We start from the raw sequence: 27,437 nt of genomic DNA, 5'->3' as shown, positions 1-27,437 counted from the left end.
CTGACTCCTTCAATTGTAACAAAATCATTCATAGTGCAGCTTTAAGAATATGTTTCCTTCTCCTTAAATTTACCATTAAGAGATATGAGGTTGCTTCATATGGTAGTGATGTATGCATATGAATAAATATGCAACTCAGCATCTCTTTCCTCAGTGTGCTCTTGCAGTCACTCTCTTCTCTTCTCACTTATTTTCACTCTCCCTCTCTTTTTTGCATGGCTTGCTCTCAGAGCTGTATTTTTTCAGACAGTTCTCCAGCTCACCTGCTGTTTGGGTGTTAACCCACAGCCCTCGGCCCTCAACCTTGCAACAGGCCGGCTGCCCTGTGGACACACATTCCTCATCTGTCCACGGCTTTACAACCTCTCTGTTTCTCTCTTTTTGGTCTTCTTCATACTGTTCTGGTGTCAGCAGTACAACCAGATCCACCAGGTCTGTGCAGGATAAGAGAGCGTCGCAGTGATGAACGATGAGTTTGGTGGGGAAACCAGCATGAACTTGCTGACCTTATTAAGCTCCACTTTATATTTACAAAAATATAATTTACTAGTAAGAAAACTTATGACATACATATTGGATTGTGGTATATGGTAAAAGATGTTCTAGGCTATGATATTTATTTCAACTATTTGAGCTTAAAAGGAAAAGGAAATTTTTCAACATATCTAAAAATGGTTTGGAAGCAAGAACACACTAATTGCCAAAATAAAGGTTTTAATAATGTCCTTAGGTGCCTAAAACGTTTGTCAATTACATTGTTTTTCAGAGTGGTTTGAAGGTGGATGTAGAGAAACTTACAGAGTCAGAATTGTTCACAGTGGTGGTGATAGGAACCAGACGTCTGAAGAGTTTAATGCCTCTAAAAGCTCCCTCACAGAAAGTTATTACAGGAAATGGTTCTGAACAGATGGTTAAGAATTTTCAGATGCTTGAGACATTGTTTTATAATAGTTTGGGAAAATTAATACTCAAAGAAAATCTCTACCACTATCTTACTATCGTCAACATTAATCATAAAAACTGGAACGTTAAGGTTCTTTGGATATTTTTGAATAGTAAATAAAATGTATGTACATATTCAATGATCCATTTCACATCAGATCACTCTGAACGACTTTGTTAACATTTCTATTGTTGAACTTTGTAGAATTTTTTTTTTAAATTTTTTTGGTGGAATTCCCCTTTAACAAATGACAATTGATATCTGATAATTATTCCAATCAGTAAAGCACCAATTAGCTAAAATGACTGTATAAAATTGAGTATAAAATTCAATTTCAAATTTGTATTATGAACTATACATCGATCAGGCATAACATTATGACCACCTCCTTGTTTCTACGCTCATTGTCCATTTTATCAGCTCCACTTACTATATAGGTGCACTTTGTAGTTCTACAATTACAGACTGTAGTCCATCTGTTTCTCTGCATACTTTGTTAGCCCCCTTTTACCCTGTTCTTCAGTGGTCAGGACCCCTATGAGATAATAGCTCATCTGCTGCTGCACAGTTTGTGTTGGTCATTCTCTAGTCCTTCATCAGCAGTCACAGGACGCTGCCCACAGGATATTTTTGGTTGGTGGACTATTCTCAGTCTAGCAGTAACACTGAGGTGTTTAAAAACCCCCAAAGCACTGCTGTGTCTGATCCACTCAGACCAGTGCAACACACACTAACACACCACCACCACATCAGTGTCACTGCAGTGCTGAGAATGATCCACCACCCAAATAGTACCTGCTCTGTGAGGGTCCATGGGGGTCCTGACCACTGAAGGGTAAAAGGGGGCTAACGAAGTATGCAGAGAAACAGATGGACTACAGTTTGTAAATGGCCCATATTATCAGTAACAAGAATTTTTATTCCCACAAAATTGGTATCAGTCACAGTTTGCCTATCAGTCAGGCTGTATAATAAACACTAGGTGTTTGAGTTATTTTCTGATGTAAACCACTGTAGTAGTGGAGGGACTGTTCTGCACCTGTCTTCCACAGAGAACAGTTTCCACTAATAGTGAGTCTAGGTGTAAACATCTGTAAGCATACCATTCTTTAACTGCTGGACTGCCAGTCAGCAGTGGAATAAGTTTATGTGGCTGTTTCCCCAGCTGGAACACTCCAGTCAGCAGCACACTTTACTGTTTGTAAAAGGCACAATTATTTGGTTTAGATTTAAAGTTGGATGTGGGGGCCAGTTCTGAGCTCTGGATCAACCCATTTATCAATTCACATTGACACTTCCCATAATACAAAAATATCCATAAACATGTAGTCCTCAAATATGTAGCCAGCCTCGCAAGTATCCTCAATAATTTGTGTCAGAAATATCCAGAAAAGCAAGTACTACTTACACCAATTGACCTGTCCAGACTCCGCCCACCAACACACTCTTGCGCAGCAGTTGGACAAGCTTTACAGAATGTTGAAACAAACTCTATTCAACCTAATATGATCATTTAAAGTGCATTTTTCATTTCAAATAGCATTTCTTTGGTATGCATGTGTTTTCATTTTGTTATGCAGGTGAACTAATGTCAGCATGGTAGCAACATTAGGCCAACCTGCTAAGCTTTGATTAGCCAAATAACATAGAGCCACTCTGACATACTCATCATTATATGGATCATTCTACCGAACTGGTCTAAAGTCAGAGATTAAAACGCATTTTTAACTGACTTTTACTTTAAACTAAAATCCTTTTGCTTTGAGTGAAGCTTAATGTGTTTTTTTTTTTTTTATAAAAAAATGATGAAACATTAAATGTTGTCACTACCAAAACAATCATAACACTACCAATTTTGGCTCATTTTGAACAGAACTCAAAAACGCTAAAAATGTAATAGTAGTGGAAATTTGATTTTTACGTGTAAACTGAATTCTGAAGAAAATCATAAATAAGAGCTAATTAGAGTTTCAGCATCTCAATTAAATTTTAAATAACCACAAAAAATAACCACATTAACTTTAATTCACGTTAGTAAAAAACTGCTATTAAAATTATAACGATTTGGAAAATGGCTTGAATTGTTACCAACAAGAAGTGAAATCTGACATCCTAAAACAGGGGTGTCAAACTCAACCACTAAAAGGGCCATATTAAAAAATCTCAACAAATCCGTTGGCCAGCTGTGTTTTCTCTAATTTTTACTTAAAATTTTGCCATGACCCCAACTGGCCATTGTTAGTCAAAATATGCCAAAACTGCAACAGCAAAATAGGCACTGAATACTTGAACTATTCAAAAAATAATTTTAAATAAAAATAAATTGTTTTATATAAAACAATAAACTACATTGGCGACAGATAATTGGTAAACCTTTTTAAATGTCCTCAGGTGGTTTGCCAATTTGCTTGAACTAGACACCAGGCGTCCTTTTGTGTAACTGCTGGACATTAGGTTGTCGTTGGAGAAATGCACATGATGTTGCAGGGCATGCTGGGGACTGTAGTGCAGCTCAGGGTGAAACAGGCTGATAATAATAGAAAATTAAAATAATTTCCCAGGCGAAATAGTGTTGTGCCACGGACCTGACTTGGCCCATGGGCCTTGAGTTTGACTCAACCGTTGTTTAATTCTTTACCAAACAATTTACTATTATTTGTCAGCACTTCTTCCCTTCAACTTTGTAGCTCTGTTTCTGAGAATTTTGTTTTTCTTTGTATCTTTGTTTACGCTTATGTCATCATGTCCATTTTGGCAGACTCAAGCATCACTTGGCGGGTGTTTAACATGTATGACTCCATTTACATGTGAATTTTGATTGTCTCTTGCATAGGACACTGGTGAAAATACTGCAGGTTCCCCCTTAGTGACTTTATGAGTAGCTCTTATCAACCATGCCACACATTTTGCATGGCATTGTGCTGTTACCTCCCAGCTCTATGAATCTGACCACTGCGTTTAAGAAACAGCATAGCGGATTGGTCAAGTGTGGCCGATACCCAGTCCGTTTAATAAGGCTGGTATCAGTGCTGATACTGATTCAGCATACTCGATTGATGCATCACTATGTTTTACACCAGTAACACTCAAGATTTTACTCATGATCTGTTAGCGTAGACAGTCTTTATCTGCATTAGCATCCCACTGCTCTTGCCAAAGCCTCGCCACACATCACGTTCAGCTGGGTTAGAGGTTTATCACTGTGAGGAAGCAGGCTGCCTGCCAGCTCTCCTTACTGTAACTCCTCATCCAACACGTCTCGGATGTCAAAGCAAATCAGGGAGATCAGCTTTCTGATGACAAGGATGAGCATGTTGTTTTGGCCGGGCAGCCTTCACTAATGACAGAAACTCACAGATCAGTGTGCTGCAGCTGTGCAAATGGAGTTGTCATGCAGCTGTAGTCATATAATGTTTATGCTAATGTTTGACAGCTCAGATGGGGAGACAAAGAGTCTCTTCCAGCTATATCAATGAGTTTGGTGAGTGCTGTAAAATATTTGTTCCCACTGTTGAAATTTCCCTTGATTTGACGGCCGCCTTGTTCAATACATTGATATAGAAGCTTATAGGAATAGTTTTGTGAAAATTCAAGTTTAGAGTATAATTTTTGCTTCTGTAGTTTAGCACTGAAGGCTAAACTGCCAACACTGCCAACAAACACTAGAAGACCCGTTGATGTTGTTTAGAAAGAGATATTACTTACTTACTCTTGCAATTTGTGATGTGTATCAGTGAATATGAAATATTAGCAGCATATTAGTGCAAGTGGACAATTGAAAGGTCAGGTGTTTCTAGAGGCAAAGGGCTAAAAAACTGACAAAGCTGTTTTTGTTCACTGTTATTGTGAGGCTTGTATTAATGTAGTTAACTGTATGAAAACATTTTATACCTCTTTTTTATTGTTAAGTTGATTATTTTATAACTAATTTTTATGACAAAATGCCATCACATGCCCACTAAAGACCACTGGCCCCTCTCAGTATAGGTCCAAGGTCCAGTATGGTTTACTGTGAACTAAAAAAATGAACAAAACGTCACTGTGTAGCTGAACAGGTATTCAGATACATATGAAGATACACTGAAAATACATATTTATAAATAGAAATAACAGAAATCACTAATGTAATCTAGTGTTTATATGTCTGTGTGGCATGTGCACAGAGTCGGATTCGGCGGAGGACTCCACACAACACCTGTTTGGCTACACAGTGAAGTTGTGTTTATTTTACAGTCAGTCAAACTGTGTCCTAAACCAAACTGACTCATCTGTGCAACCTTAATGAACCTGAATATGGTTTGAGTGGGTTGAGAAAAGTTTTGGGGTTGTATTTATGGAAAAGATTTGGGTGACTATTGACTTCAAGTGTTTGCTCACACTATTAGCCTCCATCGCTAAATTAAAAAAAGCAAAGCTTGGACAGCAAACATATCTTGGCTGATTTGCTACATTTGGGGTCAGTGAAATTATGTGAAACTTGATTTTTCACCAAACCATTCGAGACTTATTATTCACTGACTGCATGGAGTACAGTGCAAATTGCCTGAGTTATCCATAAGTTATATGAGTGTGTAATAAAAATTTGGACTTGCTAAGGGGTCCCGACCATTTAAGATCTTACTTACAGCGGTGATGACCCCAGTCTGTTGCCTTTACCTCCAGCTATCATTAGTAAATGCTGGACAATGCTCAACATTATGATTAGCATTATTTTTTTTCCTTTGATCAGATCTATTCAAATGCATACTGTATATATATTCAGTCACATTACTCTTTTTTTACTCTAGTCTGGCTTGAATGGCAGTTCTACTTAATTAGATATCCCATTAGTTAGCACAAATTGACAGAACATGTGCAGCAAGTCTAGTCTAGGACTAAATTGGCCTAATCTGATTCTGGAAAACAGGCCTGCGGTGTGTTACACTAAGGGTAATCACATCATCAACAGCATGATGCATGATTATAACAAATAGTCTAATGTATTTATACTGTAGCACGATCCATAAAACATTCAGGGCTAGATGTACTAAAACTTTTTTGCATCACTTTTAGGCACAAATAGGATGCCTTCTGCCTTTGTGTTATGTAGTAAACTGGCAAACAAGTCTAAATGAGCAGGTTATGTGCCATTTACACAGTAAAATACCCCTCATATGTATGCATTTGAAGGAGAATCATGCAAGACTTGTAATAGCTCCACCCATTTTTATGTGATTCGCCCAAACTGTACATGATCCTTCCTCAAAATGCATGTATTTGAGGGAAGATCATGCAAAATTTGGCCCAATTACATAAAAATGGGTGGAGCTATTGCAAGTGCATATATTCAGTTCAGTTTAGTCAACTAGCAGCATCTGGTTTATGTGTGGATTGGCAAAAATTAGTGTCTATTTTTGGCGTCTTACGTAAAGAATGGCATTTGGTTTAAATAGCTCCAACCTTATTTAATGTAACATTAATTTGCAAGTAAATATTGTGGCCCTATCAAAGCTGCAATCCTGTATACATACACCTGGCCTTCATTCTTAAGGGCACATTCACAGGAAGACTCATGTAAGCGTGTGGGATATATATAATGCTGTTAAAGAATTGGCCAAAGGGTCAATGGCTACGGAAGGTCATGACAAAAGAGACTATAGACAGACTCCTTCACTGGAGACCCATCACTCCAAAGCCACCATCCATCAGCCAACTCCCAGAAGAAGATTAACTATTCCACAAAACATGGCACTAGCGCTAGCATCCTCTGGTGACCCTGACAGCTGTGAGAACAACAAGCCGAAGCAACATTGTAGCTGTGGAATGTCATGTGAATCAGCACTAATATGAATTAGCCTAGCCCAGAGTTAAGCACTTCTGGCCTATATTGAGCGACACAGGAAAAAAAAAAACAGCTAATAAGGTCCCTAATTGAGTTATGATTTAACATTACGCAGGCTGTCTCTGCAGACCTACTCTATGCTTTCTAACAGCATCTATCATTTCTGTTCCCATGCATGCTAGTCTTGAGAGTTTTGCTAGTGATTTATGGCTCCTGAATGGTGCTGGTGGAAAAAAAATGAAGGGATTTTCCTCACTAAAGTCGATTAGGAGGCACGGAGCGTTAAGATGGAGGCGCTGAATGGCTGTGCCAGGCCTTCTTGAGCAAGTTAAAACTTTAAGTAAACAGGGGTTTAGCCACTTCCTTTGCCCTATTGAGCAGGGCCTGCTGTTTAGCATGTGGCTAGGCTTGCATGAATGCAGGCTCAATACTCAGGCTAATGTGTTTGATAACCCAAACACGTGTGACTGAGCACTAATGGTGAACTAGAGTCCTGTTCACAGTGTGAAAGAGTAGTAAAAATGCTAGTTTTTAGACCTGTGTTTGGTTATGCTAGCATAAAATATTCAGAAATTTTAATAATGTTCTATCAGCTGCTCTGAGCATGAAGCTCCTTTAACAGTACACATTTACAATGTGCAGTTCTTTAGAACTTTAGAATTTAGATAAATCTGATGTGTTCAATTTAGACCTGAGCTACTTTCATTTGTGGCCCTGGATCGGATATATATCCAATTCGTGGCAATGCAACATTAATAAAAATACTCAGATTGGAATTCATGTGTCTTTCTTCACTGCACATGCACCATAATTCAGTGTTATGAAACTGAAGTTAGTGCCAGTAAATGGTGCAAAAGCATCTGACCCTTAATCGCCTTCATCTTGCTCTAATAATGAACAGCTGAGAGCTGCTCAGAGCAGATTATCTTTGCAAAGCCTTGTTCTGCTGGTTAGTTTGTTTGTTGCTCATGGTTCATTGATGTGACATTATTGATTAGGATGATTTGATTTGATTATTGATTTTAGGACAGAGATTTGTTCACATTACTAACAGATTTGAGGCACTTACCTACACAAATGTGAACCGTCGAGCTAGAAAAATCTAGTCTAAGCAAACAACAGAACTGAGCAATGAGACTTCTAATGTGAATGTAGCCTAAGACTAGCCACATCAGTGTAAGCTTCAAAGCTATATGTGTTCTAATATGGATTTTTGTAAGGTTTAGTATAGTGCAGTACAGTAATATTGTGCTCAGTTATTAGTAAATTTGTTCATTTTGTCAGTATAGTAGTATTAGGCATTAGAATTGTCAAAGTGTGATCTAATATGGCTTTTTGTGGGATTTAATATAGTATAGTACAGCAGTTTTGTCAGTAGTTTGCTAGCTAGGCAAGCAGTGTTTGCTAAAAGGCTACCTACACTGGAATATTCCAGAAATCTGCCAATAACTGTTAGCATAAAATATTCAGAAATGTTCTGTTCAGTTATTAATACATGAATAATATGTTCCTTCAGCTGGTTTGAGCAAGAAGCTCATACAAGTTTACAATTTACAACTGTGCAATGTTAATTCAGTTTTAGTTTGTTGTGGTTAACCCTTAGAAGACTTTCATTTTGCTATACTATTTGAATGTAATTACTTAATTTCATATTTAACTATGCAGTTAATTACATTTACATGTGATTTGCATTCTGTATTGACATGTTCCAGCTTAGACCTCTGACTTGAAGTGCCCTGATAAAATCATGATAAAAATGAAAACAAGACTGTCCACACAACAATGACTTTTCATCAAATTCTAATTAGTGTCATAACACTACCAAAACTTTACCAAATGTTTCAGTAGTGATTGTATGGGTAGTGATAGTTTTAGCTAATGTTGAGCAGAACTCAAAAACACTAGCCAGTACATGACTAACAAACACAGCTTTGAACAGTTATACACACATAAAATCATCACTTTTTTTCATTAAAACACAAAAGAGTTTAATTGCAGAAAGTATGTGTTCCTGTAGTGACTACTCATAATGTTTCACACTGATTTTCAGACTCTGGGACACATTTATTTAGAACATTGGGGTCTAACTGTTTACCATGTGGCCATGAGGGCCAAGGATGCAGCCTCACTTCCTGCTCTAAAATGGAGGTGCAAGGCTAAAATAAGCCTCCACCAACAGTCTCTTTGTGTGTCAGTCGTAATGAAATCATTGGACCCCATTTTTTTTCAATTTTTTTTCAAAAATTAGCAGAAATTTGAAAATATTTAAGAAATGATTCACATTTTTTCTTGATATTTCAGTAACTCACTTGAATTGAATTCAGCAGCTGGATGGAAACCTTGGCTTGTACTTTCTAAGGGTTACCTGTTGCTGTTGTCTTCTGTTGTAGTCTGAAGAAAGGTTTTCTTCAGATTTATTCTTATGTATAATCATGATAGTGGGACGTGTTTAATTTTTTTTTTTTTTACTTTTAATTTTCACTCATAATTTTCAACCTTTTTTTATCCCTTAGAATTAAACAGGCTGTTTTTGGTCATGTTCCTTAAAGACTTATATGTAAACAATCTCTGTTCTGATTGTCTGCTCTGTATTGTCTCTCATTCAAAAAGTATTAAGGACTGAAACATTTCTTATAACTTCGACAGTTGCAGTAGGCTGAACAGACGGATATATGTAAATGCGTGGGTTTTTGTGACATCACAGAAAACATTATTAAAATCAGGCTGTTTTTGCAGCTTAGATTCCATATATTGACTGTATGGGCAGTAAATGGTACATTTTGCAACTTTAAATATGTTAACAAGTGCTTTGATTTCAAAATAATCAAGTTTTCATGATATGGGCCTTTAAAGTATTAGTAAGAAGCTATTCTACCAAGCAGACTTCCTCTGTAAATATCCTTTATTATCGTGCATACCTGCCGAGGCAGTGTTAGATTTATGCATTAAGTAGATCCAGTAGTTTGACTGCCATATGCAGCCTTTTCTCTCTTTTCCCTCCGTCTAATGGACCTGAAAAAGCTGCTCACTCTTGGCACCCACTCCTCAGCCTCTATATTTATACTGCGACTGACTGTCCTCTGTAAAGCTTGCCTGATGGCTTTGACCAAGACCTGAACTCTGTGGCTGATGAAAGAGCGGTCACGCTGGTGTTTGATAGAGAGAGAAAAGGAAAGTGAGACAGTCAAAAGTGAGAGAGTATCAATCGCATCTCTCGGTAAGCCCCATTAGAGGCCTCTTTTACCTCTTATCCCGTGCTGACCAGGCAGGCATGTAGTAATCGCCGACCATTTAGAAGCACGTTCCTTTAAAGCCTGGAGACAAATCTTGGCTAAGATAAGCCACTGTTACAGTTTGCTATTATAAATCTGACTATGATCACATCACAGCTGCGACAGGTGAAAGGATCAGCGTGTAACTATCACTATTCAGCAGTGCGAGATGAAGAATTGGGTAGGGCTGCATGATACGGACAAAATATTTTGTGATTATATTGCAATGCAAGATGGCTGAGCTATACTGTAAACTTTACAGTTAACAATAGCCATTTACTGTAATGTACAGACATATAATATACATAATAATACATTTCTTTCATTACTGTAACTAAATTTAAACAGAAGCTTATCGTGAGGTGCCTAGAGATTCCCACCCCTATAGATAAATGTATGGATGGAGGAATTTCCATAAAATTAAGCAGAATATAACGCTGTTGTTAGAACAAAACCTTGTATCCCCATTTTTGTCATTTTCCATTTTTTGACATAATTTGAAAAAGGTAGTTGCCTTTCATGTTGTGTCAACATTTTATGATGAACGGACCAAAAGAAATGGTCCAAAACTACTTGGAAAAAATAATTTCTTCATTTACTTCCATTAAAAGTTAAGAATGTTTTTCCTTGTTCTGTAAGGTTGCGTTTATGGAGATACAAGATTTTGTTCCAACAGCAGCAATTTACACATAATTAGGGTGTTTTTGTACATATTGCAATACCAGCACTGCAAAGGTGAAATATTGCGATATCAATCCACAATACGTTATGCAGCTGTAGCAGCGAGGTGACAAAGGGGCTACAGCAGGCAGAAGGAAAGATTGTTTTGGTGGAGGTGGTGGAGAGAAGAAGAAAAGAGGGAAAGGCATCCTGACAAAAACCGAAAGGAATTCTCCTTCTCTCCTGGGATAGCCGGAGGGGATTTGGTGACCGAAACCTGATCCTTCAAATATTTACAGTGGAAGCAGACTTCTCCAGGCCGAGAGCGAAGCCAGGGCAGGTTTGATGTTCTTGAGGAGAGTGTGAGGTGTGAGGCGCAGCTTTCTTCACCCATTTTTGATGAGGTTTAGCATCTCATCTTCCACCACCTCCTCTTCATTCTTCATGCGTTACACTTTTCCCTCACAACTCGAAACCACCTCACACTTCCAGAAGTAAGCTGCTAAGAATTAGTCAAGAACAGCTGAAAAACATCACCATTACCACCCAGCGTATACATTCTCTCAACTTTCTGAGAACGTAGCAACGGGCTGCTCGTTCTTTTTCTTGCTGTGCGGTCTTAGCAGTGGGTCTGAACGTCACATGTTCTCCTTGTGTCTTCTGGTCCTCCAAACACATCCCCAGCAAGTTATATGTGCCTCTTGTTCCCCATAAAATCCTGGCAACGTGTGAACCTGTCGCTCAGTCTCGTTGGCGTTTCGTAAAGCTGGCTACTCAGAGGACACAGCAGGAGCCAAAGTGACTGGGAGTGGGTGCCAGTGGCTAAGAGTGACATCTGAAATGACCCTGATTCGATCTGCTCGCTTCTGATGGTTTATGACTGAAGACCAGGTGTGAAGACACTGAGCAGCTCTTAAAGGAAAAGCTCCACATTTTTGATGTCTAAAGTTTTAGTTTTGTATTGGAGCCAAGAGGCTAATGTAGTAATGGACGCTCAGGTCATACCAGTTAGCAAACTGCCTTACTTTGCTCAAACTTAGCTTCTTAAATAATCTCAAATAGATTTGCTTGTTTTTTTGACACTGAATGATATAGCTATGCTATCTACTTTAATCCATTTTAATGATAACAGTATGGTATACAGTGTCAGAAACCTAAACATTTTTGAGTATTCTCAATAATTGTATTCCATTACATCCAAAGTTTGTAGCGCTGCACTATATCCCTCAGCCTTATTGGTTTGACATAAATCACAATTTTATATTTTATATGTTTTCTCACAACAATACCCAGCATGCATAACATATATACCTCATACGACTACTTGAAATCCCTGCGGTGTCGAGCAATTGTCATTGCTAGCCTAACCACTAAGCCATAGTAGACTAGGCTAATGCAATTAAGATATAGTAGACTAGGCTAATGTACTAAACTAGGCTATTGCAACCAAGCCAGCATTGGTGTAACTCTTACCTCAGTATTTGAACCAATTCTTAAAGAAAACAGCAATTCTGTTTTTATTCAGCAATAAAAGGACACCAGAGACAAAAAAGCTGAACTGAGGTAAGATATCTAGACAGCCAGATAACTAGCTTGCTATTTAGTTTTTTGCTTGTTGTTCTCCTCATCGAGTGTGTCAGTAACTGTGTGTCACTCTCTCCACTGTAATGATGATTTGATGACAGTTACTACAGTTTTACTGCTACAGTAAGATATTTGGCTTCCTGGCCATAACATTAGCTATCTGCCGTCTTTCAGCATTCATCAGATAACGCCAAAAAACACAGAAACAGCCTGCTCTTAAAAATCCGCCCCAAAGCAATTGCAGTTTTTCAAAAGTTCCTGCCACCTTCATCAGCAGAGGGGTGTTTTTCCATCTTTAAACCAGAAAATCTCACTCTCGAGCCTACTGCGCCACCGCTGTAATATGTGAGTGGTCTTCTTTACAAGAGACGTAGGGGTGGTTACTGTCTCTTATTTTGTCCAGAGCATCCCTTCAACAATTTGACTCGGTCCGAGGCAAATGCATGCTAAGGCTAACTGATAGAGTATAAGCTTTCATTACTTGTTAGCTACATTAGCCTTGTAGCTTCAGTGCAAAACTGAAAAAGCAGACTTCGGAAATCTAATTTTTTTCGCCAAACTATTCCTTTAAAGCAGCCACACAGACTATATCTAAATATCACTATGAGACTCAACCCTCTCTCTCTCTCTCTCTCTCTCTTGCTCTCTCAGCCATTTCCCTTCTGCGCTTCTCATCACTGCTCTACAGACACCTGCCTGGATTGAATGTCACTGGCAGCTCAAACGACATTGGCAGACGCAACTAAATGGGGACTCAGTTTGTGTGTGTGTTTGGGGTGTAGCGACAGTCTCCACATCTGGATCTGTCACTCTCTCCGTCTGAAGGTTATAAGCTCTCTCCAGATGTGCGCTCTCCAGCCCCGTACTGACTCTTTGCTTCTCTTCAGACTGTAAACCCATTCAGCTGTCGCTCTCTTTCACTGCCTCAGCAGGCTTCACTCAGTGCTTACATACAACAAGCTGTAAATGGTGTTTAGATTATAAGAAGTTCTCAGATTCACAGCACTGACAGAAAGAACAAACCACTTGGGATTGTTTTTGATTCCAAAACCTAAAAAATAAAAATGTGCTTTTCAGTGAGATGATGCTTCTTTGCTAGATCACTCTGAAGTTCTGTAATAAGCAGCAGAGCAATGTCAGATTCATTTTTGATAAACTCTAATGCATGACTTTGCATCCTTTGCCAGTAGTGCTACTGCTCTGAAGGGGCCTCCATTCATACAGCAGAACCTATATACGAATTTGTATAGCGGAATCCGAAATAGAGGAAACACTCATTTTAGTCGTGACCTTTTAACAGTTTGTCCACAATGGCTATTAATTGGTAGACGAGTTTAGCTATCCCCTGATGGCAAAGCTGGTGGTCCACTGGCATTTTGCTCAGCGTTTTCTGGGCAGCCCACCAGCAGTTAAGCAGAGTATTAGACAAAATTCCACTATTCATCATTCATTTTCCACTCACAGTCAAATTTACTTACTTTTCCTTCCTACCTATCTTTAACTATACTTAAATATGTACTTATAATCTAGCACAGTGTCAGCAACAACATTGTCTATGAAATCATTTTACATTAGACCTTTTTTCTCTCAGTTGTTTGTAATATCTGTCTTAGTTTATTTTTTTCATAGCATATATTCATCTTGTTTCATTGCTTTTATGGTTAGCAAGTTAGCTTTAAGATGAGCCATGGCTACGGCCGTTTTGCAAGCCATAGCAAACTGCAAATGTCTAGCATGACTGCAACTTTACTCTGGATGTACCTGATTAGCTGAGCCACGTTTGGTGCCTGAAGTTTCCTTCTTCAATTTTGTGCTGAAAGTGTGATAAAGTGTAATGTAGCTAACAAGTGTTGGTTGCTTATGGCCGTTTATTAGCATTGTGCATGTCTAAATCATCACAGCCAGATTAAGCTGCTAAGTAATATTCCAGTCTATTTGAGATTACTTAGTAGTTTGAGACAAATGTGTGATAATGTAGTTTGCTAATCTGTGGCAATAAGCTTCAATTGCTTGTTAGCTACATTAGCCTCATAGCACCAGTGCAGAACTAAAGAAGCAAACTTCAGACACCAAACGCTGTCATGGCTGATCGACTACTCTTGGAGAAAAAAGGAACAAGCCCAATTTTTCACTGATCTCTTTAAAGCCCATCATTGTGGTTCGAAGCTAAGATGATGTACTGCCCTCCGCTCTCTCCTGGCTTCTGAATAAAAGATGTACTGTTACAGCATGATAGGCAACTGCTCAACAAACAGCTGCCTTCAAGCCTCTCCCAAGACTTTATCAGCGAATGGCAATGACACTGCCAAAAGAGCAAAATGGCTGCTTTCAGCTCCTCTGTTTTGCAGTCTGTTTGGCATTACTTCTTGCTCACAGATTGCTAAAAAGATTGACATCATGGAAAGTGAAATGTTTCTTACTTTTTTAAAGAATGTACTGTCATATGTAAGCACTGTAAACATTTTAAAACCTACTATTCGTACAGTGCAAATCTGAGAGTTATTCTTCAAAAACAGACCATTTTGAATACATAGTTTTCAAGATGTCTTAGAAGTCGCATTTACATATATCCACCTATCCAGCCTACAGCACTTTAGCTCCACCCATTCACACTGAAGTTACAAGGAGTGTTTCAGTCCTGCCTGCTTTTTACTGGCAGTTACCTGCCTGACATCGTTGTACCAACCAGAAAGTTTGGTGGAGGAGGGATAATGATACGGGGTTGTTTTTCAGGGGTTGGTCTGGGCCCCTTAGTTCTAGTGAAGGGAAATCTTAATGCTTCAGCAGACCAGACATTTTGGACAGTTGTATCCTTCCAACCACGGGGGAGGAGTTTGGGGAAGACCCTTTTCTGTTCCAGCATGACTGACCAGTGCACAAAGCAAGGTCCATAAAGGTATGGCTGGGTGAGTTTGGTGTGGAAGAACTTGACTGATTCACACAGAGCCCTGACCTCAACAACATCAAACACCTTTGGGATGAACTAGAACAGAGATTCTGAGCCAGGCCCTCCAGGCCCTTTTTAAAGTTCAAGCATTTACAAGCATTGTGAAGTATGAAGAAACTAGTAAATGAGATATTCTCACATATTTACTGATGCACATACTAATATGATTCCCTGCAGGTCGGTTTTTTCCTTGTAGCCATATTTTGAAAATGGCCTGTATAATGGCCCTATACAGCATACAAAAACAACAGTCTGTAGTTGGGTATTTTGTCCATCAAATTGCCCTTTCCTGTCAAATAAGTTGGTTCTTGGTCACATAATCTAAAGTGACCGGATTCCTTAAATGAAAACTGGCAACATTTCCAGTTCGGCAGTCAATTTATCGTTAAAATATCCAGTGTTTTGATCTATGAAATAAAAAAGAGGGAACAGTTCCAGTTTCATGTATTTTGAGCAGAGGAGCTGCTGACTGAGATTGACATTAACATTACTCTGAGCGGCATGCATGGGAATAAATTACAGTAAGGCTATAAAAGATTTATATTTCTTGCTATTCTCATCACAAGATTTGTTGCTTGATGCTTTTTAGAAATAAAGTCACTGGATAAAAAGGGTTATACATTTTATAAGGGGGATATGTTGACCACAAAGGATTCAGTGGTTGTATGAACCCATAATTTATATTTATATTAAAATTTATTTTGTAAAAAGAGACAGAGACGGCTGCTATCAACAAATGCTACATGTCATATATAGATGGCTGAAAAAGTGAGCAGGTGGTATAAGTGGTTAGTAGATATCAGCAGCAGCCCCCTCTGTTGGCCAAAACAAGCACAACATGAGATGTCTGTTGTCCATCTGCTCTGCTGCAGGTCTATTTTAGGACCTTCCAAAATGTTTTTAATTCACAGTTGAAAATGTGGACATTTCTGGGGACAGCTCCAGCTGGGGACAGGCCACCAAAACGAGGCTGTCCCAGGAAAACGGGGACTGTCCCAGGAAAATGGGGACGTCCGGTCACCTCTTTTTCACAGTTGCCATAAAATGCAATTTCCGCCCCTTTTAGAGGCCCCACAGTTTTTGCACACCGAATTTTTTTCCAATATCATTAATGGAATATATTTATATGGAAATGTGTATGATTTACCAAAAGAGAAGCGAAGTGGATTTTCATCTTCACTGGTGAGCATGTGATTCAACATTTATGAAAGCATTTTTGTGTTTAAATGCTATTTTGAATGTTGTACAGTTACGATTATTTGATATCAATAACGCTGCAGTGCTGTCCATTTTATCTAGGTACAGCCGTCTTTGTGAAGCGGTGTAAATTATTCTCACAGCACGGCGTCTTGACTCCTCCTCCTTCACCCCTTATTGCTCACTAGCAGCTCAACACAGTCGCAACATTTTTACAGTGTTCTACCAGAGGTCTTGCTTGCAAGACTAGCACAATGCTAGCATGGCAGCTATATGCCTCAGTTATTTCTTAGCTACAATATCGTCACATACGCATCTCCAATGCAATGTTTAAAAGAAGCAAACTATGGACAACATACATGTCTTGGCTGATTGACTGTGTAAATCTGCTTTTTGGTCAAATCATTGTTGTAACTGGCAATTCTACTGTATTTAGTACTAACACGTCAAGGCTCTGTGAGATTTAGGACCTTTTAATCTGATCACAAGAAAACTTATGTACATTTCCAGTTTTGGTCTGGCTGGACATTCGCCTTGTGTGGGACAGCTGTGGATCTCCAGTGTGTGGATCTCAGGAGTGTTTCAGTACGACCTGTTTTTGTGTCCATCTGTGCTTCGAGGCCAGATAACATTTAACAGTTGCTATAGCTGCGCTTCACATCTTTAACCTGATTAATCTGTTATTAGAGTGGTAGGAGGTGGAGAGCATGAGGCAGTGCTGGACACGCTGTGATAACTGATCAAGTTTCAAACGCTTGTGTGCGTGCGACAGCTGTGCAGCCTGATGCGTCTCATTTAGCACTGACCGTGAGGTCTGGTCCCTCTAGGCCTGCTCGTTGGCTGGACTGGAGGGGAACATCCTGTTATTGACAATGACTGTTCTTTTTGTATTTATTCCTCTGTTGTCTTTTTCTCTTTTGTTCTTTCATTCCACACTACCTTGTCATTTGCTATACTGATTTCTGGTTGCCATAATATGAATATGGCAGTATAACCAGTGTAGGACCTGGAGAGAAGCATTAGCATTAGCAAAAAATTATTTAGTTATTTAGTGCTTGTTGGAGAGCTATGGATAAATCAACTAGCAGCAAACAAATATAAATTAGACTGAGAGCAAAATTGTACAATTATAGAGAAGTTGAACCGCTGACTGTAGATATGATACATATGATCTATACCAGGGGTCAGCAATCCAAATGTTAAGAAGAGCCATTTTGTTCTTTCAACAAAAATCAAGCCACCTTGGGAGCCACAACATTTTATGTCTGTTTTTATTGAAGTAACGTTTTACCATCGTCTGGAAATTTGTCTTAATATGTGCTAGCTAATGTCCTAATATAGACTAAAAAACACAGACTTACTTTGCTCTGCTTAAAGCTTTATCTCAGCTATAGCCGCTTTTCTCGCATCTCTGGCAGGAAACTTTTTCTCAAAAGTAGAACAGTTTTTTGTAAAATGTCTCTCAATGTTCAACTTTCTACAAGACTGAAATCAGCTTCTCATTCTCCAGCTTCTTGTTGTAATTTTCCCGTTCCACCTTAAATGATGCCTGAGGCACCAGAAAATAATTTAAGGTGGAACAGGAAAATTCGTACAAGTAGCTGGCGAACAAGAAGATGATTTCAGCTTTGTGACTTCTTCATGTTTGACAGTTTCTCGATGCAGATAAAACATTTCAGGAAACCAGCTGGAGTGATTAGAAATGCAAATAAGTCAATTTGTCTCCAAATTATCAATGTTCGTCTTAAATCTCTCTCTTTGCCATTTCATAAGCTACTAGCTAGACAATAATGTTGTCTGTTTTGCTATGGTGACCAGCAGTCTGCACACCAACCTTCAGGGTTAAAGGGTGAATTAGCAGGTCTACATTAACTCCAGCATTTAAGACCATTTATTATCAAAACTGTGTTAAAACGATCAGCAGAGCTTTATTTTACTGTAAAGGAGGATTATTTTATTTTCACCTAAAAATCTAATGCTGTTTTGGAGCCACAGCAGGGCAGCAAATGAGATGCATGTGGCTTCAAAATTGGGAAACTATGTACACTCTGTGGAAATCATGTGATTTTCATGCTCAGGTTTTGTGTTGACACAATGAAAATAATGTTCTTGAATTATTAAAAGTAGTGAATTCATTCTGATGATGCACTAATATAGCTATGACAAATGCAACACTTGTTAAATGAAAAAAAAAACTTCCTTTAGGGTTAGATTTTAGCAAATAAGACAAATGCAATTAATTGCGAGTGACTACACAAAGTGATGCGATTAACTGTGATGGATTGCTGTAGTCATTTGACAGCCCTAATAAATATATATAGAAACATACTGATATAAAAATATTGACATATTGATGATACTGATTGGGCTTTGGGACTGTCTTCAAGCTGGTTGTCATGACAACATTACAGCCATGATGCTCTGTGCATGAGCAGTGATGCTAAAATCAGTAGAAAATGAAAAAAAAAAGAAAAGTTAACTTCTTTTTTGAAGCTTTAAGTGCCCCACAAAATCAAACAATTTCCTGGAGGAAGAATTAGTTTAACAAAAAAAAAGTTGAGACTGAAAAGTTGTAAATAAGGTCATTTTTGATTGGATGTCTATGGAGAAACATGCTTTTTGGTACCAGATAGGATTTATACCTTTTGGCCACTACATTTTGGACCATTTCGCTGTGTGGATCTACCTGTATGTGACCTTTAACCATTATAACAAAGTCACATGATTCCATGAAAAGACATGAATGATAGAAAGTGTTGTTGCAAAAGAAAGATTAAAGTAGAAAATGCTGGGGTTGCACTAAAGAGTGTCTCTCTCTCTCTCTCTCTCTGTCTCTCTCTCACAGAAACTACTGTGCCTACATTGTCCAGAAGAACATCACCTGCACTGTGCAAGACGGAGTGGCCACTTATGTCAAAGCAGATTACACCACCAAGTGCATCTGGGGACAGAAGTGTCCTGTGTTAATGTAAGTTCAGTTCACAGTTCAGTTCAGTGCAGTTCACAGAATGTGCTGTCGCTGAAGACATTAATAATATTAATGTAATAATGTTATATCCATGTTCATTTTATTGCATGTATCAGGTGGTGAATGTCCTGCTTCTGTAGTACCCATTTTTTTCCTCAGGGATCAATAAAGTACACCCACCAATCTATCCATCCATCCGTCCATCCATCCATCCATCCACCCATCCACTCACCCATCCATCCATCCATCCATCCATCCATCCCTCCACTCACCCATCCATTCATTTATCTGTCTATTGGTCTACAGTTGTGTGCAAAACTTTGGGCACCCTGGTCAAGTGACAGTTGCTGTTATATATGTAATATATTGCTATACTGCTAAATTTAACCTATTAGGGAAAAAAACATAAAATGTGACCTGTGCGAAAGTTATTGCACATTTTACATTGTATGATTACTTTTTTCCAATATGTTAAACTCAGCAAATAAACAGAAATTGCTCACTAAAATTTGCAGAAATATATCATATTTAATTTTGTTTTCTGTAGCCTGTAGCAGGAGGTGTTAGCTTCCTGTTATTATAAACAAAGCATGTAATTTGACCAGGGGCTGTTCGAACATATGCATACAACTATATCTATGTATGATGCATTTCATTTACTTGAATACATCATTTTCTAATGAATACAATATGTATATTACTTCAGCACAATTTTTGACAAAAGGAAGTAAACTGAAACAATCATATATTTGGTGATGTAATATATTTTATTTTAGATACTGTGGAACAATTTTTATCTATCTATCTATCTATCTATCTATCTATCTATCTATCTATCTATCTATCATTACATTTTAACAACTCAATGTGGCAGATTGGCTTTTACGGTTATGCTGTTCAGATTGTGTGCTACAGCTGCCCTCTAGTGGTCTAATACAGAGAGCAACCAAAGGCCTGCTGTTTATTGCTTATGTTCAGTCCATTTCTGTTCAAGGCACAGTAATTCTTCTTAAGTACTCCTGTTTCTGCATGATCTGTGTGCTTCTCCCCAGTGTAGGTCATTTTAATGAGATCACTATGTGACCCATTTTACTTTAAATTACAGAACGTTCCATTAGAATCAACTGACATTATAATCCATTCTGTCATTTTCCAAGAGTGTGATGTTTCACTCTTAACCCCACTCTCTCTCTCTTTTAATAAGATTTTATCATCTTCCATCAGCACTTATCCATGCTTTTCTCATCAAGAGAAGTGACAAAATAAAATAAATAAAGAAATAAAGAAATAAAGAAAGTCTAGTTTCCACTTGAAACCAGCAAGGACTTTTGAACATAGAAAATAAATGGTAGAAGTGCAGATGCTGGTCATTACAAAGTTGCCTGATTTGCATCATTCCAAGAGCATCACCCATCACCCTTCTGTAATCTCCTAACCCTAAACAGCAATCCTGCACCATACACATAATCTCCTAATCCCCCTCACTGTCTTAATCCCATCATTGACTCCTATGTGATTAAATAGATACTTTTAAGCAGAGCTTGTGGAGCTCATGGTGAGATTCATCATTCTTCTGATTCAAATGAAATTAAGAGTACAGCCCTTGCAAAAATGGTTCTATATAATGTTCTATAACTTGGAGCATTAGTGGAACTCTTTTTAGTGACATATAGAACCATTTAATAAAAAGTTCTTTAAGGAACCATATATAACAAGCTTAGAGAAAAAGAGAAGAACCATTTAACCATACAAACAACCATTTATGCATTCAGATATTTCTATGAGTGTTCATTGTTCTATATAAAACAATTGCATTCACTAAAGAACCTTTGAAGAACCATTCAAAGTTTGGAATAACTTGTCACATTAATAATTGTCATTTTATAACTTAGTCTAGATAGAAATAGTAGAAATAGTTGAAATTACAATATGAACTAGAAGGCTTTTTAATGTTCATTCAAGTTTTTATGAACAGCAAGAATTAAAAGAAAAATAATATACTGTAAGTTATACCTCTAAATTTGATCACTGCTTTTCAAATACAAATACAATTCTGGCTATTAATTTACTTATAACCTCATTTTTGATGAGCTTTTATGGAATCCTCTACAGCTCCATTCATCATTCTGGACACTAAAATCTAGAGTCTGCAAATGGTTTGAAACCTGTGAAGTCAACCATATTTGGTGTAATTTTGGTAATATGTTATTGAAAACATTGATTCTTAACGTCTTGTCCTTACAGGTATCGGACATTCTTCAAGCCTAAGTACAAGGTTGACTACAAGACGGTGACAGAGCTGGAATGGCGCTGCTGCCCAGGCCACTCTGGAGAGAACTGCCTTGATGGGTCTGCGTCTGGCTCAGATGGCATGATTCCCCCATTTAAGGGCTCCGTTCAAGGACCCAGGCCTCCATTCAAGGGCTTTCCCCATGGTCAGCCCAGAATCCCTCCAGACCACACACTCATCCCTGGGTCAGGGCTGGAGCCGGGCAAACCGTTCCCTTTCCCCAACAACAGGCCCATCCCAACTGGAAATCTGCCCTCTGGAGGCCCGAAAACAAGTTATGGTAAAAAATATATATTATCATTATTTATATTAGAGGTGGTATTGATCTGATACCAGGTATTGGGCTGATTTCATTAGAAAATGCTGGATTAGATATTGATTGGGAAATAAAAATGAATCCAATGCGATCCAATGCTGTAACAAATCTAGCCTGAAATTGCATTTACATTCTTTGCTTAGATTTGACCCGAAAGAAAGATTAAAAAAAAAAAATTAAAGCATGCTGGAACTTTGACAGCACTCATTCATGAGTGCATTCATATGCTGCTCTTGAAGATACCAGCTCATTCCTTCATTCTTTCATCTCATCAGTCTTATTCACCATCTCCTGTCTTGATGAAATCTTCCAGCCAAAAACACTGATTTTCTTCATGTTAGGACCAGAAAGCAGGAGTCATGCTACCACTTCTGTTAGCATTAGTAAGCAGTTAGAATGATTCATCTGCCCAATACTTGTGTGATCAATTATTATTTATGTAATCAATGAATCTACCTACATTTGTTCAAATAATCAGCTAAATCATTAGACTTTCTGTGGAAAGTTCTCTTTATCTCACTTCACATTCATACTTGCATTACTATCATTTCAAAGATTTGTTTGCGTAGTAATTTTCTCTATTGTACTACAATGGAACAATGACCACATTGCATCCCAACCCTTCCTGTAGTGTACTGCAATTTGTCGGAATGACTGTGTTATAGAGCGCTTTATTTAGCACAAGATGCGTCATTTTTTTTTCCATAATTATCATCATCAAGGAATAATACACATCATTGTAGCCCTAGTTTCTTTTATTCTGATAGATTGCAACACACTATGGGAAGATTAGAGGGTGACATGACTATTGTTTCACTCTATAACACTCTATAACACTCTTTATAACGTTTATTCATCTTCCCTCACTTATCTGTTTGATCCAGGCCAAAAGGCCGGCATCTCTGGCGAGCGTCTGGATCGTATGGAAGAGGACCTAAGGAGGCTCTCTCAGGGCCTGGACACTCTGAACGGTTTGGTAGCCGGCTTAGAGGACCGTCTTCGTGTCTCTCTCCGTGAGGACACTACCAAGATGCTGACAACCTTGTTGGGCGCCCCCCGCCGACCTGACTCTTCTGTGGGCTTTGGTGTCATACCTGAAGGCACGCCCGATGTCCTGGGCAACAGCGAGGGTTTTCCTGTGCTTGGCGAGCTGGTGGGCAGAGTCACAGAGGTCAAGGATGAGCTGCGTGCCAAGAGCAACATTCTGGAAGAAATCCATGGCATGGTGTTGGGCCACGATGGACAGCTGAAGAAGCTGATGGAGGCAGCCGTGGGGAGGCCTGTGACTACCGGGGGGAGCCAGACGCTGCTGGAGGAGCTTCTGGATGCCAGACTGGCTGGTGTGAGGGCTGAGATCTTGGATGGCTTTGAGAGAAGGCTGTCCAGTCTGGAGAACCACTGCGATGAGCAGATTGGACAGGTAATGTGATGGGTAGAATTCTTCTCATCTAGAGGTCAAAAAATCATTGCATAGATTTAACAGGTCTCAGAACCTGTATTGAAGGGATGGAACACTGTTGAAATGATATTCTCCTCATTGGTGTTGAGAGCGCTATATAACACATCAGCCCAAAATCTCCCATAGGTGTTCAACTCTGTTCGGTTCTAGTGACTAAGAAGGTCACAGCATATGATTGACCACTTAGCTAATTCAATTGATTTATCTTCTTATATTTTATCTGTGTGCACTTTAGGGGAAAGCTTAGAAACAGTTTGCCTAGCCTAACCTAACAAAAGCATTTTAAAGTTGTTCAGTTATATGGAAGTGAATAACTGAACCTCCTTAAAATGGTCTTAAAGAGAAACATGCCATTTAATTTCCCTTTAGCTACATCTTCCCATATCTGCTCGATTGTCTTGCCTAGAGTTGCAACATGTAGTCAACAGTGTTGTTTATTAGCTGATGACAATGATTATGAAAAATTTCTGTTCTTTTGTTTGATGATAAAAGAAGAAATTGCTTGTTTCACAGACAGATCTTTGAATAATAGTGGTGGTGAAGCGAGAGGAGCAAATGAATTCATAATGGTTAGATGAGACAATTAATTGAATAATGGTAACATACTTGTTAATTGTTGCTCTAGTGATCAGCCTAAAATCCTAGCCAGTCAGATCTAGAAATAGTCTAAAATAGTATTTTCATCAAATCTGGACCCTGCATTTTCCTTGGAATTTGTAATCGCTGGTAGGTATGGCACTAGGTGGCCAATCAGTTACATTAGGAGTTAACTACTAGTGATCACAAAATCTAGGACCACAAGCTGGATTCCAAGGTCCAAAAGACCTCTGGTGTAAAATATCTTTTTATTTTATAACAAACAAGAAACTATGTACCATTTTATGCAGATAGGTAACCCTATGCTTTCCCCTGCTCTCAGGTACAACAGCAGTGCCATAAAGAGCACCTGAATGGGCAGGAGCAGCTGCAGCAGTCGTTGGACGGCCGTGAAACAGGCCTAAGGAAGGAGCTGAGTGAGCTGCAGACTCAGATCCAGGGCCTTACCCTGACCGAGAGCTGCTGTGGCCAGGTCAACAGCCTGTCCCACCGCGTGCAGCTGCTGGAGGAGTCGGTCAAAGACCTGACAGAGTCTCAGAGGCAGTTACAGGTAGCAGTGAGAGATCAGAGCCATCACTTGGAGACCCTGCTGGATGTCCGCCTGATGGACATGGAAGGTCGGCTCAATGCCAGTGAGCGGGGCCAGGGAGAGCTTGGTGTATTTGGGACAGAGGTAGGATCCCTTGATGGGTTTAAGACCCTTCTGGATGACAAGCTCAAGAGCCTAGAGGAGCGACTGTTTGTGGCGGTGGAAGAGCTGAGCAATGCCACAGCTCCAGCTCTACTGGAAGGGCAGGTGGTTCCAGCATTGGAGACGGAAATTGAAAACGTCCGGAGGCGGGTGGAGGCTGACCTGGATGGCTTGCAAAAGCAGCTGACAGACCTTGAGCTTCTCTGCACATCTGCTTGCTCTCCTGCGCCCAGCCCTGAAGTTGCCCTCATTCAGACAGAAGTGGACGAGTGCAAAGAAGTAGAGAAGAAGGTGTCCAACCGGTTGGACGCTCACTCAGACATGTTAAACCGCCTCAATGGGACACTACAAGGTCTTCTGACTCAGCTCGCCCAGGAAGACCAGGAAGGTTCCCTACAAGGTGAGATCACACTTCTCAAGATCAATGTAAACTCTGTGAATCGCACGTTGAAGGGACTTCGGGATTCTGTCCAGTTTTTTGCTCGGGAGGTGGGTCAGGCCAACTCCACCTGGCAGGAGAGTGAGCAGCGGCTGAGCACACAGGTGCAAGGAATAAGAGACCTAGTGGGCCAGCAGGCGGACCTGCTGGGGGCCGGAGAGCGCCGGTTGATTCAGCTGAAGGGTGAGCTCCAAAGTCTGAGAAGGCGACTGGCCGGAGAGATGCAGGGATGCCGTAGCACAGCACTGGGCGTCCACCGAGAGGTTATGGGCGTTCAGAGCCGCGTCAGCCAAGTAGAGGGCCAGTGCGGAACCCTGGGTGAGCTGGCCGATGAACTGGAGAGAATCCGAGGTGAGCTGGAGAGCCATTCAGACACCTACCTTGCACAGGTCAGCAACACCCTAGCCAGCCACGGCCAACAGCTGGCCCAGCTCAAGGACGGACTCCAAGAGTGTGCAAACAAGACAGAACCCGATACCCATCGGGGTGACCAGTAGCCGTCTGGTTACAGAGACGCTTCAAGGCCCAAGGTTGTACAAATTGGAAATAATTCTTTCCTGGTTTGGTTGTCCTTTCTTCTTCAACAGGGCATTGTCTTCTTCATCTTTATTTTTGTTCATTTTTTTTTACATTTTATATTGATTCTAACTGATATTGTTAACTTATATGAAAAAAAAGCTTGACTGTATTGATATATACTGTATGGTTTAGACCAGTATTTCCCAGTCTCTGTCCTTGAGCACTTGCAAAAATGCATTGATTTTGGAACATTAGAATCAATTCAGATTGATTCATGAGAGTAACCTCTCATTTTCTGGCAAAGTAAAACTATGTCTATTTTTAAACATGATATTTCAAAAAAACGCTTAATCTAACGTCATTATTGTCTATATACCACTGCCATGTAAATATTTCCTCCAGTGACATTTCATGAGATTTCATGATGCAGAGAATTGATTCCTAAATAATCGTGATCAGTGGCAAAACTAGGGTGTTATATGATTAATGGGATGCCCCACAGGCAAATGAATCACTTCAATGACATTGTAATTAGCTTGTTTACTATTTTTATAAACAATCAAGTTTCTGACCCCAAGTCTTGCCACTCCACCCACTGACATTAACCTAAATGTTTACGTTAGACTGCCTATTTAGATCACAGTAATTAGATGTCATATTTAGCTGTCTGACACACCGCTGGCCAAATGAGAAAGTTACATAGATTCCCGAGAACCTGTACATTTTTTGATAATATACACATTTTAGTACTTTATTTGTTCATTTAAGATTTTAAAGTTGTAAATAATGAATATATCATGTTGAGGGATCCGTTTGAAAGCGGTTATGAATAACGGGTTGTAGATAAACATACATCGGTCCTGTTTGTTTATTGTTGGTTTAAGCTGAGGTATCTACTGAGGTATGTTAGTATCCGGTGTGATTGCCTCCCGCTGCCCACACAATCATTATGTGGCTTAATGCATTCAAATTCAAACCCTCCTGATTTCCGGCAGTAACACACCTGATTCATGACCAGCAAAGACCTTCATGACCTGAATCAAGCATGTTAAAGCTGGGAAAACGTGAGGCGTCAGTGCCAGGGTGCTCCAGGGGCGAGACTGAGAAACACTGGATCAAGTGATTTATGAAATCACAGATAACACAGCAAACAAAGCAAACGATGTCTGATCTATAAGCTGCTACGGGCCTTTAATGGCAAAAGCTCTCCACTCCTGAACCATCTCATCTTTCTCTTATTCATCTCTATTTTAAATTACTGTGTGTCAACATAAATGGTGCTAAACATATTTTGTAAACGTTTTTGTGGTGCGCGAATGTGTTTGTAAGAGAAATATATGTCTCCTCATTACATTGTGATTGTATTTTTTTCTAAGAGATTATAATATTTCATGATTAAAGATGGGTTTTTGAGAAGAACCTGAACTAAGTGTGGTTATACAATAGCTTGGCTGATCACTCCAAAGATGGATCGTTTGTGGAAGGTACTGACATTAACCAGCAGAGGTCAGCAACAACTCCAATAAATAGATCACTATTAGGATTCAAAAGTTTACCTTTTTTAGACAAGAGCCAAGAACTTTGCACATGTCCATATTTTAGAATTTTAGAATTTTAGAGATTTAGGGAAGGGAATGACCCCAGAAAAAGGCCAATTTCACAGAATGCAAAAAATTATATGTTGGCAAATAAAATCATCTTAAATCTAGTCCAAATATCTAATATTTCTGGTTT

At 39.2% G+C, this 27,437-nt stretch overlaps 1 protein-coding gene across 1 annotated transcript in view; it reads left to right on the top strand.

Annotated features, from left to right (window-relative positions):
* Positions 1-27,122, top strand: part of LOC118822848 (EMILIN-3) — a 33,175-nt gene extending 6,053 nt beyond the window's left edge. Inside the window, exons 3-6 of the mRNA XM_036592157.1 lie at positions 19,270-19,392; positions 21,637-21,962; positions 22,883-23,418; positions 24,377-27,122. Of these exons, the coding sequence (XP_036448050.1) occupies positions 19,270-19,392; positions 21,637-21,962; positions 22,883-23,418; positions 24,377-25,681 (2,290 nt within the window). The 3' untranslated portion in view covers positions 25,682-27,122. The remainder of the gene's footprint in view (positions 1-19,269; positions 19,393-21,636; positions 21,963-22,882; positions 23,419-24,376) is intronic.
* Positions 27,123-27,437: the final 315 nt, after the last annotated feature.

The sequence above is a fragment of the Colossoma macropomum genome, unplaced genomic scaffold, assembly GCF_904425465.1.
Source record: "Colossoma macropomum unplaced genomic scaffold, Colossoma_macropomum, whole genome shotgun sequence".
Classification (NCBI taxonomy): domain Eukaryota; kingdom Metazoa; phylum Chordata; class Actinopteri; order Characiformes; family Serrasalmidae; genus Colossoma; species Colossoma macropomum.
The sequence above is the reverse complement of the archived record's forward strand: the minus strand, read 5'-3'. Positions and strand labels throughout refer to the sequence as shown.